Below are 24,696 nucleotides of genomic sequence, written 5' to 3' on the forward strand. Positions count from 1 at the left end.
ATGGCATGAGTGCCACAGGTAGCACGTGGAGCCATATCTGAGTGCATGTGAGGTGCTGCCCTATGTCAACTCCAAAGCGCATGTGCACACTAGTCAGTTGACTTTTGGCCTTCTTTTGGCCGTTTTTGCTTTCTCCAGGCTTCAGGAAAGTTTCCAAAATCCTGGGGATGATGAAAAATGGCACAACAGGCCTACTAGAAGTTCGGAGGCTTCAGTGAGCCTGTATGCATGCATGGCGGATCAGTCTGTGGGGGTTGTGTGCATGCATGGGGGAGCGGTGCAGGAGTTGTGCACATGTGCAGGGGAAAGCATTTGGACAGGGAGTCTCTATTCAGTTATTCATGCCCTTATCACCTTGAGTTTCGTCTACTGCAATGCTCTCTACGTGGGGCTACCTCTGAAGAGTGTTCGGAAACTTCAAATTGTGCAAAATACAGCCATGTGAGTGGTTATGGGCCTTTCAAGGCATACCCATATTACTCCAACCCTCCGCGGACTGCATTTGCTGCCAATTGGTTTCCGGACACAATTCAAAGTGTTGGCTATGACCTATAAAGCCTACATGGCATTGGGCAATTATTTCCAGGATTGCCTTTTGCCATGAGTCCCAGCGATCGGTTAGGTCCTGTCAACTAGACAATGTCACTTGGCAGGACCTAGGGGAAGAGCCTTCTCTGTAGGGGCCCTGGCCCTCTGGAATCAGCTCCCCGGATATTTGTACTGCCCCCTTTACTTTCCAAGAGTCTAAAGACCCATTTGTGTTGCCAGGCTTGTGGTCATTAAACTCTAGCCCCTGGCCGACGAGTATAGGTATGTCTGCTGCTGAATGGGAATGAGTGATTTTTAAATGCTATTAGGGTTTTTTAATTTAATTAGCTAAATTAATTGGGTTTTAGATATGTGTACTGTATATCCATGATTCCATGGAATCAACTCCCCCAGCCCCCAAAATCCATATTGCTGCCACCCTAATGGCTCTCCATAAGGCCATGAAGACTTGGCTTTGCCGGCAGGCCTGGGGGCCCATGGATTAATAACCATCATGCCCAAATTGTATGAATGTTGTGTATGCACCTTGATTGTTTAGTTAGTGTGGGTTTTAAGCTGGATTTATAGTTAGAATCGTGTATTTGACTTCTTTTTAATTGTTCTTATATTTTATATTGTTGTAAGCCGCCCTGAGCCCTTTGGGATTAGGCGGCATAGAAGTTTAATTAATTAATTAAATAAAGTGTTTCTCGATGTTGTAGGGCGCCCTGAGTCCTTGGAGGGGGGCAGATTATAAATCCAATTAATAATAATTATGGGTATGCATGCACACGCTAATTCTTTTGGCACCCGAGCCAAAAAAGGTTCACTGTCACTGAGGTAGGCTACAATCAACGCGTGTATGGACCACCCTGGTAGCTCCTCTCTCGGAGTCGCTCAGCAGCGGGTCTCCTTTGCCAACAGGAGAGTGAGTTTGGAGAGGAAGGGATCAAGAGTTTAAAAAAAAACCCGAAAAGAAAAAAGAAAAAAAAAGAAAAAAAAACACCCCACCCCAAAATCCACCAAAGGCTGAGGAAAGCGCAGGTCTACCACCAGGCTGTTGGACCCACTCTCTTGCGATCCCTTTTCTCTTCAAACAACGTGAAAGGCCAGCCTGAGGCCCTTCTCAGCCTTCCCTACATCCCAAAGCAGGGCGACGCCTCCTCAAAGGACCTCCATGGGAAGAACTGTTCTACCCGCCCGTCCTGGCCAGGAAAACCCCGTGAGGCGGCGCGCGCGTTCACTCCCGCCTCCCCTTGAAGGAGCTCCAGAAGCTTCGCGAGTCTTCCAGATCAGCCGTCCCGCTTGGGCCATCCACGAGGAGGCGCTGGGGAAGCGCCTCGCTTGTCGGGCGCCTCTGTCTCCTTTCTCAATCACTCTCCTGGCTGCGCGCGCAGCTTTTCCTTGCTCCCTTCTCCTTGCTCTGTTCGGGAGGCGCCTCGCTTCGGAAGGGGGGCCGTTTTCTCTCCTCTCAAGCTCTCCCTGCTGCGCGCGCAGCTTTTATTGTTGCCGCCTTCTCCACCTACCCCTCCACTCTCGACTGGCGCCTCGCTTTCCGGGGGCCGTTATCTCCCCTTCCTGCTGCGCGCGCAACTTTTGTTTCTCCTCCTCCTCCTCCTCCTCCTCCTCGCCCCCATCGCTCGGAGGTGCCTCACTTCCCGGAGGCCGCTCTCTCTCCTCTTTCTCACTCTCCCCTGCTGCGCGCGCAGGTTTCGCTGTTGCCGCTCCCCTTCCCCCCAGGAGAGGCGCCTCTCTCTTCTTGCTCTTCCTCTCTTCCTGCTGCGCGCACAGCTTTTGTTCTCTTGCCTCCTCCTCCTCCCGTCGCTCGGGAGGCGCTTCATTTCCCGGAAGTCGCATTCTCTCCTCTTTTTCGCTCTCCCTGCTGCGCGCGCAGCTTTTGTTCCGTTGCCTCCTCTCGAGAGGACTTTCACTATCTGGAGGCTGCTCTCTCTCCTCTTTTCTCACTCTCCCTTGCTGCGCGCGCAGCTTTTCTTCCTTTGCCTCCTCCTCCTTTCCCCGCTGGAGAGGACCCTCACTACCCGGAGGCCGCTCTCTCTCCCCTTTCTCGCTCTCCCTTGCTGCGCGCGCAGCTTTCCCTCAGTTTCCACCTCCCCCTCGACGTGCCGCCTGCTGGTCCCGCGCGCGCGGTGGAGCAGCGCCCGAGTTATCCCCTCAAAGCGGCGGCGGCGCCATGACGGCGGAGGAGCGCGGGGCTGAGGAGATGAGCGCGGCGGCCGAGGCGGCGGCGGTGGCCGCCGAGGGCCTTGACATCACCGCCAAGTCCGACGGCGGCGTTCTCAAGGTGGGCGGAGGCGCCCGCGGGGCCCGCCTGGCCCGATACTCCCCTGCGCCGCCGAAAAGGCCCGGCCGGTCTCAGCCTTCAGGCCTCAAGCTTTCCCCCACTTTAAATGCGAAGGCCGGATTGGGGGGCGGCTATTGGGTGGGGGGCGCTATTGGATATGGTGGGAGGAGTATTGGGGCGGGGGGAGAGCTCTGGCGGGCGATGGGGCGGGGTGTGTGGTTATTGCTGCAGGGGGAGCACTATTGGAACTATAGAGGTGGGAGCTATGGGGTGGGGTGATGCAGGACTATGGGGTCTTGTGCATTTGGAAGGGGGCTGGAAGGTTTGTTGGAGGCAGTAGGGCTATTAAGGGGTAGTGGGCGCTATCACGGGTAGTAAGGACTATTAGGGTGGCAGAGACTATTAGGAGGTAATTGGTTCTATTATGGGTGGTGGGGGCTTTTAGGGGGTAGTAGGAACTATTAGAGGGGGTAGGGACTATTAGGAGATAGTTGGGACTGTTAGTGATGGGGACTATTAGGGGGTTGGGGGCTATGTGGTCTTGTGCTATTGGGCAGTGGAAGGTTTATTGGGGACAATAGGGCTATTAAAGGGTATTTATTATTTATTATTTGGGCTTATATGTCACCCAACTCCCAGAGGACTCTGGGCGGCTCACAGCCAAATACAGATAAAGAAGATAGAAAAACATCCTAAAAAGCAGTAACAAGCATCTAAAAACAACTATGGGACAATTTAAAAACAGATAAGAAAAACCATGCATACCCTAGGCCAGGGGGCTATTGCTGGGTAGTGGGTGCAATCATGAGGTAGTGGGGACTATTAGGGTTGGTAGAGACTATTAGGAAGTAGTTAGAACTATTAATGATGGTGGGGCTATTGCAAGATACTTGGGGCTATTAGGGGACAGTGGGTGCTAACATGGGGTAGTAGAGAATATTAGGAGGTAATGGGAGCTATTAGGGGTGGTGAGGGCCATTAGGAATAGGGGGGCTATTAGTAGGGGTGACTATTAGGGGTATTGGGGGCTATTATGGATGGTGGGGGCTATTAGGGGTGGTGGGGGCTATTACAGGGTGGTGGGGGCTATTAGGGGAGACTATTAGGAGTGGGGGAGCTGTTAGGGATGGTGGGGGCTATTGGTGGGAGAACTATTGGGGCTCTGAGGAGGTGGTGAGCTATTAGAGGGGTGGGGAAGCAGGGGGCCAGGCCTCTCAGCCTCTATCTCCACCTCCCCCTTTTTTTTTCTCTCCCTGGGCAGAGGGAAAGTGGCCTCCTCAGGAACTGCCAATTCTCACTTTGCGAGCCAAGGTAGCTAACTAGGAGCGCCAGACTCTCCTCTAACCCCTATAAAAGGGAACTCCTGTTTGAGCTGCCTTTGGTTTTGTCCGCCGGCAGAGCATGGCTTTGGGCCGCACCCTCAAGCGGTGTCTGCTTCTTTCCCTGGCAGGTGGTCAAGAGAGAAGGGACAAGCACAGAATGCCCCATGATAGGGGACATAGTGACCGTCCACTACACCGGATGGCTTCTGGATGGCTCCAAGTTTGACTCCAGCCGGGACCGAAAGGACAAGTTCTCCTTTGATTTTGGAAAAGGTGACATCTCCGGTGGCTCCTCTGAAGTGGATAACAGCTCTCTCTTCTCAATCTTTTTACTTATTTATTTGTATTTCGTATACATGCTTGTATATGTAGCTCAATTCGGCCCTCTGGCACCCTCTTCCTATTTTATAATAGATTATAATGCTAGTTTTCATAGGGAAGACAGTGGCCATTGTTTGTTCCACTATAAATGTGGACTGACATGCACAAATAAATGTCGTATGATTGATATTTTTGTTCATAATTTTTTTTATTTCCCCCCAGCATAAAATAAAAAACAATACATAGTTTCCAACACAAATTTATACATTTTTAAAAACTTTTTAATCATTCAACGGAGGCTCTTATGTTTCTTCCTTTCACAAAAGGACTAGAAACATATATATTCAAAAAGCTCTTAAAATATAGCTTTTCTCCATCTAATATTAAAACATTGCAGTAACCTTTGAGTATTACAACTAAAAAACAACTAAGCAATTTAAAAAAAATATTTGAACATGCTTAAGCTAGTTTGTTCCAATAATATTTTTAATGTGTTATATCAATACATAGTGCTGCCACCATTACTCATCTCCATCTGGGTTATAATATTTTAAACTCAATCCCCTTATCTCGATTTTATCAGCAATATCTTGTTATTAAAGCATCAAAACATCAATAGATCTTAACTCTATATCCACTCATAGAATTTCCCCCAAATTGATATTTTTTTGCACACAATTCGGGGTATTATTTGATAGGGCCAGTGGAATATAATAATAATAAAAATTAATAATAATAATAATAATAATAATAATAATAATAAACCCCACAACCCAATAAAGCATTTTAATTCTCAAAGCGCTGTGGGAAACGTAGCACTTCTTAAAAGCGTGGTATGAAAAAACTACCTGGGTAATGAGGTGAGAGATCAGAATAGTGAGCTCAGCCCTTAAAGATTGGCAAGGCTGCCCAAATTAAAAATCCTGAAAATCTTTTTGCATAATGCAAGTCCTTGACTTGCAACCGTTTTTTAATTTAATTTTTAATTATAATACAAACAAAACAAGACATATAGACACACTTATATATATATACCGTTTGTTAAGTGACCGTTCAAAATCGCAAAGTCGCTTGGTACGACCACAACTGAGCCCCAAATTTCTGTGAGGCATTATCTTAAGCGGGTTTCGGTGACTTAGGGCCATTTTTCACACGACTGTTGCAGCGTTCACGTGGAGTGCTCATAGGATGGAACTGACTCACATTTATGATGGTTGGTGCTCACTGCAACCTTCTGTCAAGCAAGCTTGATGGGGGAGCCAGATGTCGCTTAAAAACCAGGTTACTCACATCAACTGCAGCAGTTCCCTTAACCACCAAGAAGAAAAGTTGTAAAGAGGGGTAAACCTCACTTAAGATAATGCCCCGCTTAGCCACGGAAAATTTGGGGCTCAGTTGTGGTTGTACATTGAGGACCTGAACTTGGCTGCGCAAATCAGGCCAGTAATAATAATCTTATTGTGACCAAAGATTCGTAATGCAAAAAAAAAAAAGGGGGGGGGACTTTGTGTCAGCCCTTTCTTGAAGGAAATGCAATGTTTTGGGTTTCTTCCCACAACAGATTTGCCTTTCTGCAAATAAAACAAAAGTAAGAGAATTCCCTCCTTACTAGAGGTAGCAGGCATGGCTTTTCATAGTTTCCTATCCATGAAACTGCTTTTTAACAATGTCTTTCGGGAGCTCAGCTTTCTAGTAAATTTATCGTCTTATTTCTTTTTGTGGTTAGGTGAGGTGATCAAAGCCTGGGACATCGCCGTGGGAACCATGAAGATTGGAGAACTTTGCCAGATTGTCTGCAAACCAGAATATGCCTACGGCACTGCTGGCAGCCCCCCAAAGATACCTGCTAATGCCACCTTGTTTTTTGAGGTAGGCTTAAGACCATGGACTTTGACCCAGAGGCAGATAGGAATCTGTCGGCCCTGCCCTGCCCTGCCCTATCTATCTATCTATCTATCTATCTATCTATCTATCTATCTATCTATCTATCTATCTATCTATCTATCTATCTATCTCTATATATCTAATCTATATCTATCTATTTATCTATCTATCTAATCTATCTGTCGTACTTATATGCCGCCCAACTCCCAAAGGACTCTGGGCATATTGGACAGAGGAAAGCCCTGCCTGCTATCTCTTCCCCCCTCCTTTCCCTCCCAGACCTACCACCAATCCCGTTCACTATCCCACAGCCACTTGGGATATACAGGTAGTCCTTGTCCTAGGGCAGTTCGTTTTGTGACCATTTAAAATTACAACGTCACTGGAAATTAAAGAAAGGGATTGATTACTGTGTTTCACACCCTTGGCCATTTGGATGCTTTGGGAAGTGACTCCCATTAATGACGGCCGCAGTGCCCCATTTATGACGGCTGCAGTGACCGGCCTTCTGACAAGCAAGAGTCGATGGAGAAGCCAGATTTTGCTTAACAACTATGTTGCTAATTTTTAAGAACTGCAGGGATTTCACTTAACGGAAGTGGCGAGAAAAGTCGTAAAACAGGGCAAAACTCACTTTTAACAAATTTCTCACCTGGCAACATAAATTTTGGACTTCTTTGTGGTCATAAGTCAAGGGCTCCCTGTCTTCCTGTTCCCAGAGCTTCCTTCTGGGCCCAGGGTCACTTGGTTCAATGTTTCCTTTTGTCAGCCTTGCTGTCTCCTTGCAGAGACCCCACCTAATGTTATACGGGTAGCCCTCGATTTAACAAAAGTTCATTTAGTGACGGTTCAAAGTTACAGAAGCGCTGGAAAAAGACCCTTACGGCCATTTTCCACACTGTTGCAGCATTCCCCATGGCCACGGGATCAAAATTCAGGCCACTTGGCAATTGACTCCTTACGATGGTTGCAGCATCCCAGGATCACACGATGTCCCCTTTTCGATTTTTCCACCCACAAAGTCAAGGGGAAAACCAGATTCATTTCACAAGCATGTTAACTAAACACAGTGATTCACTTAACAACCTCGCTTGTCTCAGCAAGTTTTGGGCTCAGTGGTGGTCGTAAGTCGAGGACCACCAACAATTCCTGAGTACAAAGTAGGGAAGCAAATGGAAAAAAAGAAACGCTTCCGTGTTAAGGAATCTTCTACTTAAATTACTGCACTTCCCCCCCCCCTCTCGGTCATTTTAATTGCGCGCAGCTCTTTTTTATTTCCATCCGTAGCTGATTCCTCCCCTTGGCGCTAAACAAGCCTCTGGTTTCTTCCTCTAGATAGAACTCTTTGAGTTCAAGGGGAAAGATTTGACCGACGACGAAGATGGGGGCATAATTCGGCGGATCCGAAAGAAAGGAGAAGGCTATTCCAAACCCAACGAGGGGGCCTTGGTAGAAGGTAGGTAGCGGAAGAGCTGTGATTACTTAAACCAGGTTGGTGTTATGGCCCGCCAGTGGCCTGTGCAGCTGTGAGCAGATCCCATTCCAAGAGGAGACCGGCTTGGTCATGTGCTAGTAGCCTGTGCTGAGTCGGACAGTGAGGAAAAAAAGCTTCTCTTCTTGATGCACGAGCACGCAGAGCTGCCAAGGGACAGGAGTGGTTACTCCAGAGGAGGTCTCCTCATGAATAAAACTGGGAACTAATTGGCCACTCCCCTAGTCTACTAAAGAACAGTAGAGGCAGCTGAAAGGCTGCAGGAAACAATAGTTTACTCTCGTGTCGTGAATTGTCTTGCAAATCCCTGTTTTTTCCCTCCAGATTTCTTATCAAGGAAGATTCCTGGGCATTTTGCCAAGCCTTGGAGATTACATGAGATAGCAAGAACTAACTGTATTATTTATTTATTTTATTTATTTATTTATTAGATTTGTATGCCGCCCCTCTCCGCAGTCTGCATTGTGAGTTAAGACTGCATGAGCTGCTAATGAAGATTAATTAGCAGCTGACTTTTTGCAAGAAAGAATAGCTTTTTGATTTGTGTGTCTGTCTCCACCACTTAGCAGCAGTTCATTGATAACAGAGTAGAATAGTATTCTTTATTGGCCAAGTGTGATTGGACACACAAGGAATTTGCCTTTGGTGCCTATGCTCTCAGTATACATAAAAGAAAAGATATGTTCATCAAGATTCATTAAGTACAACACTTAATGATTGTCATAGGGTTCAAATAAGCAATCAAATCATAATAGAATAGAGGAATAGAATAGAATTCTTTATTGGCCAAGTGTGATTGGGCACACAAAGAATTTGTCTTTGGTGCAGATGCTCTCAGTATACATAAAAGAAAAGATACGTTTGTCAAGAATCATGTGATACAACACGCAATGATTGTCATAGGGGTCAAATAAGCAATCAGGAAACAATATTAATACAAATCTTAAGAATACAAGCAACAGGTTAAAGTTATACAGTCATAAGTGTGAGGAGATGGATAATAGGAATAATGTGAAGGCTAATAGTAATGGTAATGCAGACTTAGTAAATAGTTTGACAGTGTTGTGGGAATTACTTGTTTAGCAGAATGATGACATTTAGGAAAAAACCTCTCCTTTTGTCTAGTTGTCTTGGTGTGCGACGTTTTGAGGGTAGGAATTGAAGCAGTTTATGTCCAGGATGCGAGGGGGTCAGTAAATATTTTCACGTCCCTCTTTTTGACTTGTGCAGTATATAGGTCCTCAATGGAAGGCAGGTTGGCAGCAATGATTTTTGTAAACTAAGTTTGTTCAAACAGTGTGTTTTTATCCGTTTGTAACTGGGGGCAGAACAGTTGGGGGGGTGGGAGTGGAATAAGGCCCTTTTATAACCTGTGGACTTCAACACCCAAAATTCCCAAGTCTGTATTCCTGAGCATGGTTGACTTGGGAATTCTGGAAGTTGAAGTCCACAAGTCATGAAGGAGCCATAATTCCCCACCTGTGACTTAAAACATATTAATCTGGATCTCGGGTTGGGTGTGGGAAGGTTCCAGACGATCTCTGGGCTTCCATCTCTGCATAGTGTTGTGTTGAAGCACAGGCCATCCTCGACTTATGGCCACAGTTGAGCCCAAACCTCTGTTGTTAAGTGAGACTTTTATTAAGTGAACTTTGTCCAATTTTACGACCTGCTTTGCCACTGTTGTTGAGGGAATCACTGCAGTTGTGACCAGGTTGTTGAATGAATCTGGCTTCCGCTGTCGACTTTGCTTATGGGAAGGGGATCACATGATCTTAGCATATAGTGACAGTCATAAGTGTCAGCGTTCCAGACTGGGCTTATACTCAGTGATAGAAATACTGTATTTGAAACATAGTACATGTGGCACTGGTGGTTGTTCAGACAATAATACAAACCAACATATAGTAAAGGTATTATTTACAGGATATACAATATCTTCATAATCTTACACAGTAATTATAATACAGTCCATAATACCTCTCTTCTTCGCACACGGCAGATAAATATAATATTACATATATTCGCTCATTCGCACACAGCAAATATAATATACCATTTAGTATTAGCACACAGCTAATTCTCTTATTAATACAGCAAATAACTTTACAACAGTATAATATATTCTTCACAGTATATTGCACAAAGCTCAGATATTAATACTAACCAGCATATATAACCCAGTAACCAACATTGCAATATAAAGCCGCAGAACAGACGCAATGCAACAACAGAATGTAACAGAGAGCAGCACATCTGTCTCCCTTATATGGCTAAATTGCAGCCTAGCTCATAATTGCTAACTAGCTCTTAAAGTAATGCCACTATTTCCTCCTAACATATTATGCTGGTTTATCTTCATATATTAAAATCCAACCAATACAGTACGTGATACTGACAATAAGTATGAGTCGGTTGCCAGGCATGTGAATTTTGATCACATGGCCATGAGAATGCTGCAAATATAACAGGAGAACGGTCATAAGTCACTTTTCTCAGTGCTGTCGTAACTTTGAACGGTCAATAAATGAACTGTTGCAACTCAAGGACTAACTATCTGCACCTTCTCTGTTCCCACCACAGAAGCAAAGTGCATTTTGCTCTTTTCAGCCAGATGTACCTAAGGAACAGTCTACTCACACAGGATGTCTAAGTGCCGCCTGTATGTTGGTTGAGGCAGGCAGGGTTCCCTTGAGTACCATTTGTTGGGGGTCAAGGGAAAGGGAGGGTTTTGCCTTCTCTTTCTGCTCAAGGTCCCCATGGACAATTGGTGGGCTACTGTGGGACACAGGATGCTGGACTTGAAGAGCTTTGGCCCGATTCAGCATGGCTCTTCTTAGGCTCTTACGTTCTTTCTCTGTCATACGCACACAAATTTAGTGATCTTTTGAGCTGACCTCTCAGTCATTCATTCTTTTACTGCTCCACTCACTTCTGTCTTGGGTTTGTTCCAGGAGGAGATGGAGCCTGTCTCCTTTCTGCACTCTCAGCATTCTGAGAAACATAGATGTAACTCTTTGCAACTTCTTAAAAAAATAGTCTTTATTAATTTTCCAACCTTAAAAAACACAAACACAAAATATAAGTACAAAAAAACAAGACAAAAATAAATAAAAGTAAAAAATAATGAGGCAAAAATCTAATTAAACAAATACAGAATATATACAGATACAGACATTAAGTACTGTACACTATACAATATATTTTACAGTATTTCATGTCAAAATAGATTTACTACTTTCCTACTTCACCATTTAAGTTGGTGTGTATGTATGTATCTATCTGAGACTGTCTCCGGCCGTTACTAGATACGATTGGATTGGATTGGATGAATGTGTGTGAGTGTATATGGGATTTTATAAAACGTGATTTTGAAGTAAATTTTTATAATTTTTATAGTTATTTAAATTTCTTGTATATTGTTATATTTAATGTGTGCGCCACCGTGAGTCATCTCGAGAAGGGCAGCATAGAAATCTAATAAATAAAAAAAATATCTATCTACCTACCTACCTACCTATCTATCTATGCACATGCATATTTTCTCATTCAGGTTTTTTTCTGTTTCTTAATTTGATTCCTAGTTTCTAGCCAATGGTAAAGTCTATTGCAAATTCTATAATAGTTTGATTATTCTTTTTCTTTTAATTCCGTCATTGTCCTATCCATTTCAGCACATTCTAAAATCCTACTAATCACCATTTCATCCATTTCAGCTTTTTTTGAGTATATATTTTTTATTTTTCTCCACCTTAAAATAAAAACATACATAGATAAAAAACAGCATAACAATATACATGTGTAAAATCTTCTTAGCTAAAACATAGTTAATGGAGCATCTTAACTTTCTTCATTTAAACAATCATAACTTCCTCCCTCCAACATTGAAACTAATTAACAACAAAAGATATTTAAATTACAGAAATAAAAGATTACCACTTCAGTGCCTAAGAATATATAAAATTTTCTTATCCGCAAAAAACCCAACCCCCCCAAAAAAAACTATTTCATCACTCCAACAATTAAAAGTAGTTAACAAATAACAATAAAATGTATATATTTAAAATAACACACATAAACTATCCTAATCTGCATTACATTATTATCTAGTGTTACCACCATTTCTTATTTCATCATCTGGGTTTCTACCTTCTAATTTCCATTTCAGCTTTCTACAGCAGGGCTCCCCAGCTCTTCTTTGAGGAATGGCAAGTGTGTTTGGTCACTCTCCACTAGCACAGATGTTTCTGCAGAAAGTTACAGCCCAGTTTGGGAGTTGGGGACCCAATGAAGAGAACTTCAGCGATCGGTTCTAAATACATGTTTGTTTGTTTGTTTTAATGCCAGTCGAAATTGAAGGTCGGCACGACGATCGCTTGTTTGACAAACGAGAGTTGCGGTTTGAAGTAGGGGAGGCAGAAAACTATGACCTCCCTCCTGGCGTGGACAAAACATTGCAGAAAATGGAGAAGCTGGAAGAGGCTGTGGTTTATCTCAAGCCCAGGTGAGTCTTTTCCTCTGAAGTGGTCTAGCCCGGGGGTCTCTGACCTTGCCAACTTTAAGGGTTGTGGACTTCAACTCTGGGAGTTGAGGCCCACAAGCCTTAAAGTTACCAAGGTTGGAGACCCCTGGGCTAGCCTGGGAGGATCATTGGTGGCCTCCAAGCTTGATTCAGGATGAAACGATGAGGTGGGTGGGGGCGTCTGTACATCAATTGTCATTAAGGGAGAAATATTTTGTTCCTAAACACCTGTCTCTCTACAGCTATGGCTTTGGAAGCGTTGGGAAACCAAAGTTTCAAATCCCGCCAGATGCAGACCTCCAATATGAAATTAAACTCAAAAGCTTTGAAAAGGTATGTAAGGGAGCACTTTATACCAAGGCAGTCTATGTGCGCTGCCATTAAAAAAAAAGAAAAGAACATTTTTTAAATTTATTTTTTCTTCTAAGCATGTGCACAAGCCGTGTTTCTGGCACTGTGTATGCGGTCGTATCTTGTTTTCGGCTTTTTTGGTGGCATGTTTCGGGTGTGTGTGTTTGCCACTGCGCATGTGCACGCGTGTAAAGCATTACATGGCCATGTGGTGTGGCTGTACGGCGCGGGAGGAAACGAACTGGCACTGACGCAAGTTAGAACCCACCCCTGAAAGTAACCCGCAGGAATAAAATGAAAACCAGACACTATTCCCCGATCTTCGTCGTTGGTCAAGTCTTTCCCCTTGAACTCAAAAGAGGAAGAAGAAACCAGAGGCTTGTTTAGCGCCAAGGGGAGGATAATCCTATCAGCAATATTTTGTGCCTGGGAGAAAAGTTGGGTAGAAAAAAGTTTCCCAATTTTCCTTTCTCTCTTTGAGCTGAGGATTTCTGTCTGGGAACAACTGCTGAGCAAGTTGTCTAAACGTGTCACTGGTTCTCCCCGAGTCTCGGCCTTCCAGTTTCATATTGCAATCCAGAACGATGTGGTTTGCTTTCTCCCAAAGTTCCCATGGATTTTAACCGTCGGATCAGCTCTTCTCTGTTGCTGAGATCAAATGTAGGCGCACCGCTTTTCTCTTTGCACAAATCATCGTCAAAGAGTCTGCAATCGTGGGCAGAGTTGATTTCCCAATAGATGCCTGCAGGTTGAAATCTCCCTCGGTTCTTAGATTTCATCCCCCGGTGTAGCTAAAGGCCAAAACAAGAACACCTAAATGGATTTCTCACCCTAGGGTGCGGTGTGTGTGTGTGTGTGTGTGTGTGTTTTCTTTAATGTTGATAAATGCCAACTGCACTTGTCTGTTCTGCTTCTGGAAAGCGTGTGGCTCAAATCCTCTTCTGCAGAAATCTTCACTTATTCCATACCCTTCCTTCTTCCATGATGGGCTTCCTGCAACGGAGACTACAATTGATTCAGAACGCAGCCGCGCGAGCTGTTGTGGGCATCCCTAGTTACGCCCACATAACATCAACTTTCTGTGAGCTGCACTGGCTTCCAATCGGTCTCCGGATGCAATTTAAAGTGTTGGTTATCACCTATAAAGCCCTACATGGCTTAGGGCCTGACTGCTTTCGGGAACCTCTTCTGCCGCGTACCTCCCAGCGACTGATTAAGGCCCACAGGGTTGGCCTACCCCTACTCCGACAATGTAGGTTGGCGGGGCCACGTGGGAGGGCCTTTTCTGTGGCGGCTCCGGCTCTGTGAAACCAACGGCCCCTGGAGGAGGTCTGTACTGCCTCCAGCCTCCCAGCCTTTAGGAAAGCTGTGAAGACCTGGCTTTGCTGGCAGGCCAAGGCCGTTGTGCTGTATCATCTACCTCTGGCCAAGTGGAATTAATGTTTTTTATATTCTGGGGTTTTATTGTTCTGATTATTTTAAACTTGTATGCCACCCAGAGTCCATAAGAAATTGGGCAGCTTAGAAATTTAACTAACAATAACAACAACAATGATGAAAGTGGCTGATTTGGCTTTTTTTTTAGTTTATTGGTTTTTACACAAATACAAAGGACTAAAACAAATATTGTTCACATTTGTCATTTACAGATCATAAGCCATTCTATTACATTCCTTATTAACATATCTGTATATAATATATATTATTCAAAGGGATAGGAAAAGTGTGGTAAGTAAAATAGATTAGTAGTAGTTAATTATACTTATAGGTGTATAGAAATATCACTAAGTAGCCTTGGAAAATAGATGCAGAAGTTAAAATGTCGAAAGCTATTATTGCTTATCCATTTGTATTTATGTTCCCATACTCGTCTGTATCATGTTTAATGTACTTATTTAATCAGTATTTATTTAATCAGTGCAACTACATTGTGTCATATTACCCTGTTTCTTTCCTCCATCCATTTGTACCAATTTTTCCATATCTCATCGAATTCTTTGCTATTTGTATCCTTGATTTCCATGGTCATTTTGTCCATTTCTGCACATTTGAAAATCTTGTCTATAATGTCGATTTGGCCTTTTGTGTTGTTTCTGTAGGCAAAAGAGCCCTGGGAGATGAACACCCAAGAGAAGCTGGAACAAGGCGCCATTGCAAAAGAAAAAGGCACCCAGTATTTCAAAGTAGGTGTCCTGCGGGGGTTTGTAGCCCTGGGCTGTCCTGTAGAAATGGGGGGGGGGGATTTTTCTTCAGTGCTGCGGAACGGTAAAAACTCCAGGCAAGTGCAGAAGAAGCCCAAGCGAACGTGCTTTCCCAGTTCCTGGTTCATTCAATTATTGGAGAGAAGGGATTGAGGGGCGGGGGTCTGCCAAAGATGAAGTTTCTACCCTCTCCTGCTCACCTGTATTTGTTCAGTGCAAGACTTTGAACGTTTAAGAAAAGCATTTTGGGAGTTCTTCAAGAACAATGGGTTGGGTGGCAATGGGTTGAAAGAGGTGGTCCTTATTTATTCAGCCATGGTTTGAATGTGTGAAGAATTGTGAATGTGGTCCTTGGTGCACCTACTGGGGAGGAGGGTGGGTGTTGGCCTTGGGGTTCTTTTGAATCTGACCACACGCCTGTTTTCCAGGAGGGGAAATACAAGCGAGCAACGTTGCAGTATAAGAAAACCGTCTCGTGGCTGGAACACGAAACTGGCCTGTCAGATATGGAGAAAGAGCAATCCAGGAACCTGAGGCTGGCTGCCCATCTCAACCTGGCTATGTGCCATTTAAAGCTGAAAGAGTATACTCAGGTCTTGGAAAACTGCAATAAGGTGAGTGGAAGGATGCTTTTTTGGGATGTCCCGGATGAATTTTTAAAAATTCCTTGCGGTTTGTCTTTTGGAGAAATCCCTGAACCCACGTTGCTCCATTTGCTATCTCTCTATATATATATGTATATATCTATATCTATCATCTCTCTATTTATATATCTAACCTACCTGACTATCAGTCTATCATCTATCTCTCTATATTTATCTATCCTATCTCTATCTATCTCTATCATATCTACCTACCTGTCTGTCTGTCTGTATATCTGTTTTTTTTAAGTCTTATTAATCACATTAATTGGACTTTTTGATGTATTTACTATGTTCTTTTGATATGTTGTGAGCCACCCTTAGTCCTCGGAGAGGGCCGGCATACAAATCCAATAAATAAATAAATAAATAATATCTACCTACCTACCTAGCATTTATCTACCTATTGTCCGTCCATCCATCCATCCTTCCTATCTATCTATCTATCTATCTATCTATCTATCTATCTATCTATCTATCTATCCTCTGTCTGTCTGTCTGTCCGTCCCTCCATCCATCCATCCATCCATCCATCCATCCATCCATCCATCCATCCATCCATCCATCCATCCATCCATCTATCTATCTATCTATCTATCTATCTATCTATCTAGCTATCTCCATTCAAATTTATAAGCCATCCCTCTCTTGACGGACTCAGGGCGGCTATTGGATCCTGGCCTTCGAATGTCTGTCAAAAACAGCTCCCCTGTCCATCATTTTCAGGCCCTGGAATTGGACAGCAACAACGAGAAGGGCCTCTTCCGGCGAGGTGAGGCTCGGTTGGCTGTCAATGACTTTGAGTTAGCCCGAGCAGATTTCCAGAAGGTGCTACAGCTCTACCCAAGTAACAAGGCGGCCAGGGCCCAGCTCCTCATCTCCCAGCAAAAGATCCGCCAGCAGCACGAAAGGGAGAAGAAAATGTATGCCAACATGTTCCAGAGACTGGCAGACAAAGAACCGAAGGTAAGAAGAGTGCTCTTCTATTCTTAGAATAGAATGGAATGGGAACAGGGAAGGGAAATAATGAAATAAAATAGAATATAGAATAGAGTAATAAGAATAGAATATAATTAGAATAGAATAGAAATAGAATAATGGAATGAAGACTAGAAAGAATAAGAATAGAATGTAGAATAGACTGGAATCAAACGGAATAGGAAAAGGAAATCACATAACAGTACAATATAGTGTAGAATTAGAATAGAATATAAATAGAATAATAGAATGAAGACTAGAAAGAATAAGAATAGAATTAGAGTAGAATAGAGTAGAGTAGAATGGAATAGGAAATAATAATGTAGAATAGAATAGAAACAGAATAATTGAATGAGGAATAGAAAGAATAAGAATAGAATATAGAGTAGAATGGAATGGAATAGGAGTAGAAATAGGAAATAACAGAATACAGTAGAACCCCGACTTACGAATTTAATTGGTGCGGGAAGGAGGCTCGTAAGTCGGAAAGCTCGTATGATGAAACATTGTTTCCCATAGGAAACAATGGAAAAGCGATTAATGCATGCAACAAACCCCCCCCCCCCCCCCCGCAAAAAACCGCTGCCGCCCGGCTGTCACCTTTTAAAACAGCCCGGGGGCTGTTTTAAAAGGTGACAGCCGGGCGGGGGGGGGGTGTTTCCCAGCAGCCAGCTTCCAAGCAAAGGGGGGAAAGGAGCGGGCGGGGGAAAGGGGGCAAACCCCACCGGAGGAGCCCGGACTCGCTCGCCACAAGCTCGGCGGCTGGAAGAAGGGCTTAGAACTGCTCAGCAGCGGCAGCAAGCAGACTTTTTAGCCTCGGCAGCAATGGGTGGCGCTGGCGACAGCAGCAAACAAGCAGCAGCCGGCAAACCAGACGAGCAGGTGCCCCGCGCGCAGCACTGGACAAAATGTGGGCGCGCGCGCGCTCGGTGGAAGGCAGAGGGCGTGAGGAGGAGGAGGGGGGGCAAAAGCTGACGCAAGGAGAAAGCGGAGGGGGTGGGGGTGGCGGGGAGGCATAAGAAGAGAGGAACCCCCCTCCCCGCACTCACATTCTCTGACTAGCTAGAGGCGCATGTCGGTGTGATTGCGACTCCCCTCCCGTGGCTGCCGTTGAGGCGGTAGCGGCGTCCGCCTCCGACGCGTGGCTCTCTCCATTCTTCTCTTTCCCCCTCTCGGGCTCCGAATGCAGCGGCGGGAAGAGGAAACGAGGCGCAAGGCAGCGCGTCTGCAGGAACGGGTCGTGGGGCGCCGTTGTTGTCCTCACGGCGCAAAGCCACACAGTCCCGGATCGCTTGCTTCCCCGGCCAGCAAGCCGGCTGCCTGGGAAAGCAGCGCATTTGAAAAACGCTTTGCTGGCCGGGGAAGCAAGCGATCCGGGACTGTGTGGCTTTGCGCCGTGAGGACAACAACGGCGCCCCACCACCCGTTCCTGCAGATGCGCTGCCTTGTGCCTCGTTTCCTCTTCCCGCCGCCGCAATCGGAGCCCGAGAGGGGGAAAGAGAAGAATGGAGAGCCGCGCGCCGGAGGCGGACGCCGCTGCCGCCTCAACAGCAGCCACGGGAGGGGAGTCGCTGGAGCTGCCCCTGGACTTTCCACCAAGCCCAATGCCGCCAGCCCACATGCCCGCCTCTCCCCGCGGCGGCGGCGGTAGTGCTGCCCAGCGCTCCGGCGTTGTCCGGGCTTCTCCCGCCACGCGCAGCCCAGCAGCTCGCTCCGGCTGGCAGCGGCGGAGGAAGGCGAATGCCTCTTGGAAGCTGGGAGGGGGGCGGAACGTCTTTGGCCACTTAGCTCTTCCTCCGAAAGGAAAGCGTGGAGGCTGCCTCTCTCCTCCCATATTCCGCCCCCCTCCCAGCTTCCAAGCCGCATTTGCCTTCCTCCGCCGCCGCCAGCATCCAGCTCTTCCTCCGCTTCTTGCTTCTCTACAAAATGACAGCCGGGCGGAGCCTGGCGGCGGCGGAAGCAACGCTTGTACCCCGAATTTGGGCTCGTAAGTAGAATCAAAATATCTCTCCCCTCCTAGCTCGCATCTCGAAATGCTCGTATATAGAGCAGCTCTTATGTCGAGGTTCTACTGTACAGTATATAGAATAGAATTAGAATAGAATGTAGAATGGAATGGGATAGGAATAGGAAATAACATAAATAGAATATAGAGTAGAATAAGAATAGAATGTAGAATGGAATGGGATAGGAATAGGAAATAACATAAATAGAATATAGAATAGAATTAGAATAGAATGTAGAATGGAATAGGAGTAGGAATAGGAAATAACAGAAGAAATTATGGAATAGAATAGAAATAGAATTGAATGTAGAGTAGAGTAGAGTAATGAAGTGAAGAGTAGAACATTAATAGCAAAATACAGAATAGAATAGAATTAATGGAGAATAGAATAGAATAGAAAATATAGGATAGACCGTTTAAAGTTAAAACAGCCGCTGGAAAAAAAGTGACTTATGTTTAGTGTTAGGCTGCTGACTGTGACCTTCCCATGGTCACGTGCTTTCATTTGAACGCTTAAACAACAGATTCACATGTATGACGGTTGCAACAGTGTCCCTAAGTCACACAATCCCCACTTTTTTTGCGACCTTTCTGATTAGCAAAGTCAGTGAGGTGTGTGTGTGTGTGGGGGGGGGGGCAGAGCTAGATTCCCTGAACAGTTAACCAGTGCAACGGTCCCCTTAATAAACCTGGCAAGGAAAAACCTTTAAAACGGGAAGGGCAAAGCTCACTTAGCAGTTTTGGGCTCAACTGGTCGTACAACTTTGTACTACTTGTACAAACACAAACTTGACTGCTCCTTGGAGGCTGCTGCCCCCTTGGGTCTCCCGCCATCTAAAGTAGAAGAGTCTACATGATGGGTAGAACTTGAACAGCTAGTTAAGACCTGTGACTCTATTCACACGTTAAGGCCTGACGTGATTTTGGCCCCAATGGGTGATCTTGGGTTTTGCCAGCTTCATGTCCTGTCCGGTTCTTCCCCTCAGCATTGACTTGGCTGCCTCCCCTTTCGTTTTGCCTTCTGCCAAAGCCTGAAGGCACTCGGTGTTTACCTTGGCAACTGCGCCTCGGCCCTTCCTTCCTTCGTTTGCAATGGACCAGCCTTGTCATCAGAGGCGGCAAGTTTGCAGAGGTCACTTGCAAACTGGTTAATCGATAAGCTGGTTAATCAGTCACCCATTCCCTGGGATGCGCACACACAGGGAAGTACCAAGAAATATAGCTCTTTCTTGTAAACTGTAACTTTTGTTTGCAAGAAATTATACAAGCAAAGTTTATTAGATTTATTAGAAATCTAAGAAATGAAATGAAAGACCTAACCCAGGAATGTCTGTTGCTGAGGAGCCCAAAGCCACTTTGGAGTGTGTTATTGTGTGTACCTGTACGCAATAGAGGCTTATTTCCCAGGAATTGCAATACAGTGTTCCCTCGATTTCCGCGGGGGATGCGTTCTGAGACCGCCCGCGAAAATCGAATTTCCGCAAAGTAGAGATGCGGACGTAAATACACCATTTTTGGCTATGGACAGTATCACAAGCCTTCCCTTAACACTTTAAACCCCTAAATTACCATTTCCCATTCCCTTAACAACCATTTACTCACCATTATTACTGGTACTCACCATTGAATAAGACACTTAGTGATCCTGATAATTATAAACATAATTATTTATTAACATTAATTATATTTTTTGTTATTTATTTGCAAAAATTATTAGTTTGGCAGTGACATATGACGTCATTGGGTGGGAAAAACTGGTATAGGAAAAAAACCGCAAAGTATTTTTTAATTAATATTTTTTGAAAAACCATGGTGTAGGTTATTCGCGAAGTTCGAACCCGCGAAAATCGAGGGAACCACTACTGTAGGAAAATATGCAACTTTATTAAGAAGACCTCCCACAACAAAGTTGTGTATTTTCCTGGTCTGGTCCTGTGGCTTTGCAATCCAAGGAAATAAGCCTCTGACAGGTGTGGATGAACGAACACACACATGCTCCCAAGTGTAAAAGACTTCTCATTTTGGATTTCTTTTTCTCTCCTCTGCCTCCATGCTTTTTCTCCAGCTGGAAGCTGACGCAGGCTGTAAAGAAGAGGGCAAACAGAACGGTGTGGAGGAGAAAACAGAAGTCGACATAGAAATTTGAGGCTTGAAAAGTCGACCCATTTAGTTTTCTAAAAAAAAACAAAACAAACAAACTGAAGAATTTCCAGTGAACTAGACCTTTATTTTTCTATCTTGATTCGGTAAGGGGTGGGGGATGGCTGGGGTGGGGGGCGGGGGCTGTTTAGTGTCTACTAATAGGAAACGGTGGCAGAACACAAGAACCAAGTAACGTTTGATGTATTATTTATTCGGATATGCATCCTTAACTCTGTTGTTGTTGAGCTTGAAAAGTTCTGTTAGAGTTTCCTTTCTTTTCGGTTTCCTCATCTCCTTCTCAGGTTTTCCAGCTTGGCCTAATCGAACCGTCACATTTTACTTCCCCCTTCTTTACTTCCCTCTAATTTTTTAAACAAAGTTTTATCTGCACAAACATGCACACAGCTATTTGCATGAGAGGCCTAAACATGAAAAGAGCTCCCTCCCTTTGCTGCTGCAGCCTGACATTGTCTCTTCAGATCTGCCGCCACGGATGCATGGGGTGGTCTTGTAAGGTAGGAGAGAGGAAAAGGAATAGAGAACCAAAACTGGACAGATAAACTCTAAAGCAGGGGGGGGGGGGGTTTCTTCAAACTTGGAAACTTGAAGACTTGTGGACTTCAGCTCCCAGAATTCCACAAGTCTTCAAGTTTCCAAGTTTGAAGACCCCTCTTCTCTAGAGCCTGGAAGTGATAGTAGCCCTTGGGCTTCAAACGCAGATATTCCACCTGTCAATCGATGTCCAAAATGTATCTCTGTGAGCCATTCCTTGACCTGCATTAGGCTTTTATTTCCAACAAGTGATCCCCCCCCCCAAACTTTGTGACTTCTTGAACCGCTGGGCCTCTGATTTCCCTTCCTCCCATGAGCAGCTTTTCAAGCAAAGTCTTGAACTGTTGCCGCGAGCTGGGAATTGTTGAAATCCTACTGGGAATGCCTGATCTATCTCGGTTACGTCTTCATCAGCAACCCCAGAGTCACCTTTGGCAAAGATACAAGTTTGATAAATGACTCTCTCTGCGCCAAGGGCATCAAAGCCGGCGGGAGCTTTGGAATAAATAAAAAGAGGAAATATATCAAAAGTGCAGATAAGCAACATCTAGTCGGGTGTGGTTGCAGGTCAGAAGGCATTGGCTGCACTAATAATTATTAGCCATTTTGGGGGAAGGAGGCTACCCCTCTGCCATAAGCCTCCAGACACCTGCCATTTGGGGAACATTTTTCTACACCAGGGGTAGGCAAGTTTGGCTGTTCTATGACATGTGGACTTCAACTCCCAGAATTCCTGAGCTAGCATGAATTCCTGAGCCAAGGCAGTCAGAGGCAGATGTGGGGTAGGCAGACCAAAGGCTGTTGCGCATAAGTGGCGGTGACTTATGGGAAGAAAAGTCATTTCATAATTGGCTTTTTAAAAAAAACAATGAATGCAACCTTGCTCTGTTTTGCCCATTACGCAGATTAAAACTGTATAATCTCTGCTGCGTGTATGTGATTCCTGGGGGTGGGAAGAGGGTTTTTCAAACTTGTTTTCGGTAAATTCAAACTCAAAAGAGAAAGGAGGATTCCCTTTCTTCTTTTAAGGTGTCGTTGCACCTGGTTGCAGCATTCCTGTGGATTCAGGGGACCTATGCTAAATACAGAGGAGTGCTAATGGAATTCCCCATGATTGTAGAAGAAGGGGAGAATAAACTCAATGGTGGACATAGTCCCTGTAGTTTCTTCTGCTGCGCTCTGGTTAATTCAGAAATCCAAAAAGACTTTGACAGACTTAAACAAGGGGCCCTATGCAACAGCATGAAATTTAATGTGCAGAAAACGCAAATGTTTTACACCTGGGCAGGAAATACCTAAGGTACAAAGTCCAGATTAGGTGAAAACTCTCTCAAAAGCTCTGAGAAGGATTTAGTGGATGATCAAATTAAAAAAAAAAGCCAGCCATGAAAATCTTAATACAATCTTTGGTTGTATAATTAACAGGCATAGACTCAAAACCATCTGGGGGATCACCTTATTTTTCGGAATATAAGATGCATCTTTTTCCTCCCTAAAAGAGGCTGAAAATTCAGGTGCATCTAATACTTTGAATGTAGCTCTTTTTGAAGCCCCCCCCCCAGCCCTAACTAGGTGCTAACAATCTTCCCAGCTCTTACATTGCAGGTTCTTTCATTGTTACTCTCTGCAAAGAAGAATGTTTTCTGAGTCCTAAGACTTTGCAGGGGTTTTTTTCATTGCTCTACTTGCTATGAATGTTTCTTTCCAGCCCTAACTAGGTGCTAATGACCAGCTCTTACTGACTTGCAAACTCTTTCATGGTTACTCTCTCCAAATAAGGTTTTTTTAAGCCCTAACCAGGGGCTAAAATAATGTGCTGAAGCTGACCAGACTAAGGATGCTAGCCAGATGAATACCTGATAAGCAGATTCCTTTCCCTATTTTCCTCCCCAAAAACTAAGGTGCGTCTTATACTCCGATGCATCTTATATTTCAAAAAATATGGTAGTACCTAAGATGATTAAAGGCCTGTAGACTAAAACATGAACAGTTGCAGGAATTGAGTCTAGAGAAGAAAAGGAGTGGGATGTGTGTGCGAGACATGATAGCAGTGTTCCAGTATTTGAGGGGTGTCATTAAAAAAAAGGGGGGGGGGGTGTCAAGCTAGTCTCCAAAGCACCAGAGGAAAGGAATCTGGAATTAAGGAGAAACTTCTTAACGGCTAGAACAATTAGCCAGTGGAACGGCTTGCCACGAGAAGTTGTGGGTACTTCATTACTGGAGGCTTTCAAGAAGAGACTGGACAGCCACCTGTCGGAAATGGTGGGCAGCGATGGTGAACCGTTTTTGGCGCTAGCACGTGCGCATGTGCCCACCCATTCCCTGTCCCTCTGCATGTAAACCCCTGCACTGCCCCTGCGCACAGTCGCCCCCCTCATCCCTGCGCATGCGGAGAGGCCTCTCTGAAGCCTGGGATGGTGAAAAAACGAATCCCAGCAGCTGATAAGGTTCCATAGAGTTGGCCTTCTCCGGGTCCTGTCAACCAAACAATGTTGTCTGGCAGGCCCCAGGGGAAGAGCCTTCTCTGTGGCGGCCCCAGCCCTCTGGAATCAACTCCCCCCCCAGAGATTAGAACTGCCCCCACCCTCCTTGTCTTTCCTAAATTGCTTAAGACCCACCTATATCATGGAATTGAGACATCTCCACCAGGCTTACAGAGTTTTATGTATTTTATGCTTGCGTTGTATGGTTTTTTAAATTACGGGTTTTTAGATGCTTTCTTTTAATTATTAGATTTGTTACACTGTATATTGTTTTTATTATTGTTGTGAGCCGCCCCGAGTCTAGGGGCGGCATACAAATCTAATAAATTAAAAAAGAAATAAATAATTTAAAATTAAATTAAAAATTAAATAACAGGGAAGGGCTGCCCATTGCTGGCGCTGCTGGTGTGCTCCCGGTGGCGGGCACGCGGGGGTGTCGGCATGAGATTTGGCTTCCTGTGCAGAAGCTGAATTTTGTGTGAGAATGCTCGTGCGCGAGAGATTTCACTGATTTTTGGCGATATCTCTGCTGCCGCGCATGTGCCAAAGCAAAAAACCACAAAAAACCAGTGGAATCTCGTACACGAGTGCCCTCGCGTGAGATTTGGCTTCTGCACAAGCATAGAAGACGCATCTTGTGCCAACGCGCATGCAGCTCGATTTTTCCAACTGGGACTGCGCATCTGACTTTACCGGCTGCAGCAGAGCTGCATGTGGCTCCAGAGCTGAGAGTTGCCGACACCCGAACTATATCGACCCTCTCCAAGAGCCCTGGTTCCCTCACCCACCCAGTTTAGGGGACCTCCAGAACCCCACCAAAGTAGATGCCAAATGTCAGGGGTTCCACCCAACCTGTTGAAACACCTCCCCGTATTCATTCATCCTTGCGTGCCAAGCACCTCTGGCTTCTGGTATAGAAGCGATATCTTGAATAAATGGGACCGTTAACAAATTGAACGAGGACGCAAACTC

The 24,696-nt window shown here is 45.0% G+C and overlaps 1 protein-coding gene across 1 annotated transcript; it reads left to right on the forward strand.

Moving 5' to 3' along the window:
- The first annotated feature begins 2,155 nt into the window (after nucleotides 1-2,155).
- FKBP4 (FKBP prolyl isomerase 4) lies at nucleotides 2,156-22,166 on the forward strand. Its single transcript, XM_070757021.1, has 10 exons — nucleotides 2,156-2,830; nucleotides 4,281-4,425; nucleotides 6,200-6,342; nucleotides 7,693-7,813; nucleotides 12,197-12,353; nucleotides 12,614-12,704; nucleotides 14,822-14,905; nucleotides 15,352-15,537; nucleotides 16,291-16,530; nucleotides 20,613-22,166. The coding sequence occupies exons 1-10, from the start codon at nucleotides 2,720-2,722 to the stop codon at nucleotides 20,691-20,693; spliced, it is 1,359 nt and encodes a 452-aa protein (XP_070613122.1). The 5' UTR covers nucleotides 2,156-2,719; the 3' UTR covers nucleotides 20,694-22,166.
- Nucleotides 22,167-24,696: the final 2,530 nt, after the last annotated feature.

Source organism: Erythrolamprus reginae, chromosome 7 (assembly GCF_031021105.1).
Source record: "Erythrolamprus reginae isolate rEryReg1 chromosome 7, rEryReg1.hap1, whole genome shotgun sequence".
NCBI classification, from domain to species: Eukaryota; Metazoa; Chordata; class Lepidosauria; order Squamata; family Dipsadidae; genus Erythrolamprus; species Erythrolamprus reginae.

Excerpts from the sequence above, each read along its gene's own strand:
- FKBP4 (XM_070757021.1), top strand. The coding sequence starts at position 2,720 with ATGACGGCGGAGGAGCGCGGGGCTGAGGAGATGAGCGCGGCGGCCGAG. Across the intron at positions 4,426-6,199 it reads CTCCTTTGATTTTGGAAAAG|GTGAGGTGATCAAAGCCTGG; the intron begins GTGACATCTCCG and ends TTTTGTGGTTAG. Across the intron at positions 12,354-12,613 it reads GTGGTTTATCTCAAGCCCAG|CTATGGCTTTGGAAGCGTTG; the intron begins GTGAGTCTTTTC and ends GTCTCTCTACAG.